The sequence below is a fragment of the Pinus tabuliformis genome, chromosome 7, assembly GCF_031772625.1.
Source record: "Pinus tabuliformis cultivar Carrire ecotype Pingquan chromosome 7, CPIR1, whole genome shotgun sequence".
NCBI lineage: Eukaryota > Viridiplantae > Streptophyta > Pinopsida > Pinales > Pinaceae > Pinus > Pinus tabuliformis.
The window spans coordinates 264,333,816-264,340,109 of record NC_142293.1 but is presented as its reverse complement, the minus strand read 5'-3'; the positions used below and the strand labels follow the sequence as shown (position 1 = coordinate 264,340,109).

Here is a 6,294-nt window from a genome sequence, read left to right as displayed (position 1 = left end):
AAAAGAGATTATTATTATTTAATACTAAATAGAAAGTGGGATAGTTATTGAATATTTTCTATAATTGTAAATTGAGTTTTCATTATTATTAAGAAAATTAACTTAAATTAACTTATTTGAAATAATTTATTGACATTAATAGAAGAATAAGCTTTCACTTTTGTTAAATACTTTGAAATCTTGGATTAAGAGATATTTCTAAATTTTAAGTTTTAGACTACTAATTTATGTCTTCCCATTTGAAAAAGAACATGTTCAACAAACTCCAAAATTATTCCATGACCAAAAACTTTTCCACACTTGAATTTTATGTTATAAAAAGCATTGAATCATATTCATAAAGTTTTTTTTATGATGATATTTGAGTGCAACTATTAAAAATTTTGGAACATTTTAAATTTTTTATGGATATGAGTGAAATCAAACAATTGAATTTGTTCATATTCATAGCTTATCTAAAATATGTAATTAATATAAAAATGGCTAAACAATTTCATTCATATTCTATTCTAAAATGTGTAATTAATATAAAGACGGCTAAACAATTCACTTCATTCATGTTCATCACATATCTAAAATATTGTAAGATGTGTAATTGATATAATGATAATGAAAGAAAGAAAGAAATTATTTTAACATCCACTAGGTTAAAGATAGCCTATGGGACAGATTGCTTCTTCATCTGCTTGATGTATTCGTCCTGTGAAGCTTCAAAATAAATGCTTCCAAGCTTCTTGACAAACCCCTCACTAAATAGATTATCCCAAGAGCTAGCTGCCAACATATCTGCATAACTTTCCCTGTTGTCTTTGAAAGCCTCACATTCTAAAATGAAATATTTTTATGCTCCCACTTTTCCGGAAGAACAAAAAATGCATCTATTTCCTCCCACACTTCTTTTGGCCCTTTCCAACGCCCCAGAGTTGATGAGAATTAGTCCTTAACTAAGCAATAAGAATTTTGGCTCTCCAAGAGATATTGGCCTCTATGTATGATTTACTTCCCTTTTGTCCATTAAATTTTCAAAACATTCAATCCAATATAAATATAAAAAATAATTGAAAATCAGTGTAGGAAAATTCCAAGGATAAAAAATTATTTAAAAATTTAAAAATTTTAGTGAATCTTATTAGTCCCTAACATCCAAGCTATAAAATTTTGGATAATATTTTTTATAAAAATATTCAAAATTCTAATAATTTTATATAGTTTCTACAAATTTTTTACTATTTATAAGGTAAAGATAAAACATTTTTATTCTATAAAATTGGATGGAATAATTTTTTAGAATAAATAAAAATTGGTCATTTTTATTGTTAAGAAAAAAACATGAAAACTTAACTTATTCATAAATATTAACTCCTCAATTTTTCTCAAACTATTGCGAAAAAAAACTCATTGAGCCAAGAGGCTCATTCTACAGCTCAATGTAATGCTCAATGTAATGTATAACCATGTCTCTCTATCATCAAAATTAAATTTTACTTATGTCGACCGAAATAAAAATTTAATCCCTCTAAACTCAGGTTAGATAGGTATTTAAGATAAATCTATTCAGTTATATTTCTATATATAATGACTCATCCTCTACTCATAACCTTAGAATGCGAGTTATGAATGCCCAAATAACCTTGAATGCGCAAATTAGTTCCGGTGACCCTTCCATCGACAGCCCAATGCCACAATGAAGTTTGAATGCCTACCGTTGACCCATTGCTCCTTCTACCCTTATGCCTACTGCTACTGACCCCCTCATTCCCATGTAATAACCAGGAGGTTCGTATGCCTACCACCATTGACAATCCCACACCACCATGAGGATTTGTATGCCTACCATTGACTCCCCAGTCTAACACCACACACCCACTGGCAGAATCCGGGTAAACAATATCCAATGCCACCAAATTGGAAGAGACGTGCTGCCCAAAGATCTCGGACAATACAATGAAAGTATTTATCAATCAAATTTCTCACGCAAATTCCAGTCAAATTCAATTCCTTGCCAACACAGTAACGTAACAACCGCGGCAGCGGTTCCAGTTAATTTGGCCAACTCAATGCAACATTCAATCATGGGAAATTAAATCCTCTTTTGTCCACGCTGGGCTGCCGTTAGTTTCTAGTTAATACAAAGTTACCCGTTAATGAAATATCCATACCCACAATCCTTGCCAACCCGGCTACATACTTACTATTTGCTTGCACTTCTGGGTGAAACAACCCCTATCTTTCCTCTAAATTGAGGAACAGAGAAAGGCAAGGAAACTCCAGCACCTCAGCACCTGCTAATTCATCAATCTCCCAAGTTTAGAATTTAATATTACAAGACCAAGAATTGAAATAAAATCCCAGCTGCTCTGTCTTCTGTAATCTGAGGAAGAGGAGGCTGGAGTAATCATGTTGTTCCGTTACAGAGGCCGAAGGAAGGAGTCACAGAAGAAAGCGGCTTTCACAACATTAGATCAGAAAAAGAATCGCTTTAGACTGTGTACTGCTATTACTTCTATTGCTATTGTTTTCACAATTGCTGCCACTGCTGCTAATCAGTTTCTTCAAGGTCTGTTAACACTGGTTAAATTCTTCATATCATTTTTGAGATTATCTGTTTAGAGTAAGCATGGCATCAATCATCACCTTCTAAACACTCAGGAATAAAACGTCCTTGGAAAATCAGCAATGCTAAAATACTGTACACTGCGCTTAATTTTAGTTTTGTTCCTTTTGTTTTCACAAGTGCTATATTGCTACTTAACAGTTCCTTGAGGTTTGCCAATATTAATTTTGGAATTATGTACATAAAGGAAGCCATTTTTTTTTATGGCAAGGAAAAATCACTGATCAGTCATTCAAAAAATGCCATGGTTCAAGAACACCCAAACATAAAGTTTCTCTATAGTCAAGTTTGTTAAGCGTTTTCTGAAGCAAAAATGATATTTCATACATTGGATCGCTGAACCTAAAACTTAATTTCCTGAAGCCATATTCTTCCTGTTATAAGTTATAAGTTGTGAGGTTTTTTCTACTCTATATTTTTTTGTCGAATGTGTTCAAAATTCCAGGAAGAATTTGTTCAATTTACAAGTTTGAATTGTGATTTTTTAATAATGTCAGTGTGCCAATAATTTTGAATGAGCTGAATTTATATATACACTCAAAAACCCATTTTAAACTTTGACCAATTTTTTTACAGAATTCTAAACCATGGCTTTACCTATTAAGCTTCATGAACACGGGAATTTTACTTCGCTTTCATGTGTTTGCAGTGGCATTGAATCAGATTCCTGGGGACGCCATGCTGGAGAACATATTAGTACCCCTGACTTTACATGCAAGGCAAGAGAGACTGAGACTTGCCATGACAAGAGACGAAATGCTTCATCTGCAGGCAAGGTCAGAGGAAAACAAGCTGATTATGGTAAAACCACTTCGGTGCAATACGAAAACGCAGGACCCTTTTTATATTCGGGACATGGTTCTGCTCCCTGATGAATTACTGCTAATTGTCCGCTTGCCTTCTGCAAAGGCTAAATTAGGGCATAAATCACTGGTTCGCTGTATCTATTCTGATCATCTCGTTGCAGGAGTTAATGGCATTGAATACTTAAGAGGACGAGCTTCAGTGAGGTGTAGTCAACCTCAAGCAGAGTGGTCTGCGAGCAATGTGTATTTATTGGACACCTCCACTGGAAGGAAGATTAAACAGAGTATTCATCTTTCACAGCACCCTATTAAGTGGGATTTTCTTGTTTATGAAAGTTTGTCAACGCATACAGATGTGGTTCTCTTCGCTAAAGGGGTGAATCGCAAGCAGGGCATGAATGTAAATTCTGAATCTCTTCGCTGTGTCTTCAATGGGACTGTGGATACAGCCGTGACTGTATCAAACCAAGAAGTTTTCAGATGTCTGCATCCATATAAACGGTACGAATCTGATCTCATTGGGACTAAAGTATCTCTAAAATGGCGAGGGGTGTTGGTTCCTTCTGTGGCTTATTACGAAGCGCCAAGGGCTTATTCTGTATCATCAAGAGGTCCTGAAGTTTTGTGTGCATGCACTATGGTCTGCAACGTGGGGAAATTTCTCAAGGAATGGGTAATGTATCATTCCCATCTCGGAGTGGGGCAGTTTTTTCTTTATGAAAATAACAGTGAGGATAACCTGGAGGAAACCGTCGGTATTGGCCTGAGGGAATACAATGTTATAAGGCGTCCATGGCCTTGGGTTAAGACTCAGGAAGCTGGGTTTTCACACTGTGCCTTAATGGCCAGAAACAGATGCAGATGGATGATCTATACAGATGTAGATGAATTTATTTTTTCTTCTAAATGGTCAGCTCTTCTGGAGAATGATACCCAAAACAGAAACATGATTGGATTCAGATCAAAGCCAGGCCATATTGCTGAAAAAGCACTGGAATCCTTGGTCATGGAGACACATAATCTCCATAGTCTAGCTGGGCCAATTGGGCAAATCTCCATAAAATGCAAGAACTTTGGACCTTCAGGCCTGAAAAGGCATCCTGAGAGAGGAGTCACACAGGGCTACACATGCAGAGAAAAGAATGGGCAACGCCACAAGTCGATAGTGTTGCTTGATGCTCTTCATCCTTCGTTGCTCAATGTGATTCATCATTTTCAGCTTAAAGAAGGTTACATAACAAAATACATGGATCCTTCCACAGCAGTGATCAACCATTACAAGTACCAGGCATGGAGTGAATTCAAATCCAAGTTCAGGAGGAGGGTGTCTGCCTATGTAGTGGATTGGAAAGAGTCGAGGAATCCGAGTTCTCAGGACAGGACACCAGGACTGGGGAATCGGGCAGTAGAACCTCCAGAGTGGGAGAACAAGTTCTGTGACTTCAATGATACTGAACTGAGAGACTTCACTTCGAGAGTGTTCTCATCTGGCGCAGACATGCTCTGGCAATTATAGAAAAAACAGGGGGGGCTGATCATTTCAACATTCTTAGTATCTATTAGGTTCAATTTTTTTGGAAAATTCGAACGTATATGCTACATTGAATTGGAAACCAGTGTACTATATATTCTCATATAATATAATTCAATTTAGAGAACGACCCAGTTGCAAGTCTTCACAGCCAAATTATAATAGAAAGAATGACTTTAAGACAGTTTATGTTGAGCTCCAGTAGAGAAAGAATCTCGATTTAATAGAAGGAATAGCTTTAAGATTGCAAGTCTTCACAGTCAAGTTATAATAGAAAGTATGGCTTTAAGACAGTCTATGTTGAGCCCCAGTAGAGAAAGGATCTCGATTTAATAGAAAGAATATCTTTAAGATTGCAAGTCTTCACAGTCACATTTAATAGAAAGTATAGCTGTGGGACAGTTTATGTTGAGCTCCCGTAGAGAGAATCCCCGTTTAATAGGAAGAGTAGTTCTAAGATTGAAAGTTCAGTCACATTATATAGCGCTATAGCAGAAAAATGGATTTAAGAGGGTTTATAGTAGACAAATGGATTTAAGAGGGTTTATTTTGAGCTCTAGAGAAAGAATTTTTATTTAATAGAAAGAATAGATTTTATTGATTTATTTTTCTTTTGTGGCTAGTAGAATCAGTAATTGGGGTTGTCTCGGACTTACGTGCACTACAGTGGATCAATTCAAATTCAAAGATTTCATAATATTTTACATAATACATTTACATATATTTGGATGCTTTGCCAAGTGAATTACTCAAAAGATTATAGAAAAACCAGCTTTAAAAAACTAATAAAAATGTGATTTTTTTACAATTAAAATATTTGTATTAATATTATTTTTCCAAAATTACTGATTACATTTCATTTCATCAGGTTGTAAAAATACCTTGTATCTCTTCCTTTACAGGGAGTGCTCCAATGAATTGATAATGATCATGTTATAGATGTAATTCAAGGCCTTATGTTAGATTGATCATGTTATAGATGTAATTCAAGGCCTTATGTTGATAGTTCTATGGACGCTGTTAATATAATCTTGAATGAATACCCATAGAACATACATTGAAATTAGATGATGTAAGAGTGTTCATTATAAACTTATGTGTAAGTGTAGATGGTGTATGTTAAGAGAAGGTAAGAAAACATTATGACGAAATAATGCAGTGCAACGAAGTGTATTTTTGCATGAGCAAGTAGGAGGAACAACATATGGTTTGAAGAGCACACAATTGGTACAAAATATTGATTTAGAGGAAAGCATGCTAAAGAGATGAACAAGGTAGGTGGAGAATGAAAGTTTAGGAAATGAAAGTACACTTGGAAATGAGTCAAAGGGAGCAAGCATAGT

The 6,294-nt window shown here is 35.1% G+C and overlaps 1 protein-coding gene across 1 annotated transcript; it reads left to right on the top strand.

The window, feature by feature from the left end:
• Positions 1-2,175: 2,175 nt before the first annotated feature.
• On the top strand, positions 2,176-5,078 carry LOC149246875 (glycosyltransferase family 92 protein RCOM_0530710-like). Its single transcript, XM_089442753.1, has 2 exons — positions 2,176-2,557; positions 3,264-5,078. Exons 1-2 carry the CDS (start codon positions 2,398-2,400, stop codon positions 4,934-4,936), a joined length of 1,833 nt encoding a protein of 610 aa, XP_089298879.1. The 5' UTR covers positions 2,176-2,397; the 3' UTR covers positions 4,937-5,078.
• Positions 5,079-6,294: the final 1,216 nt, after the last annotated feature.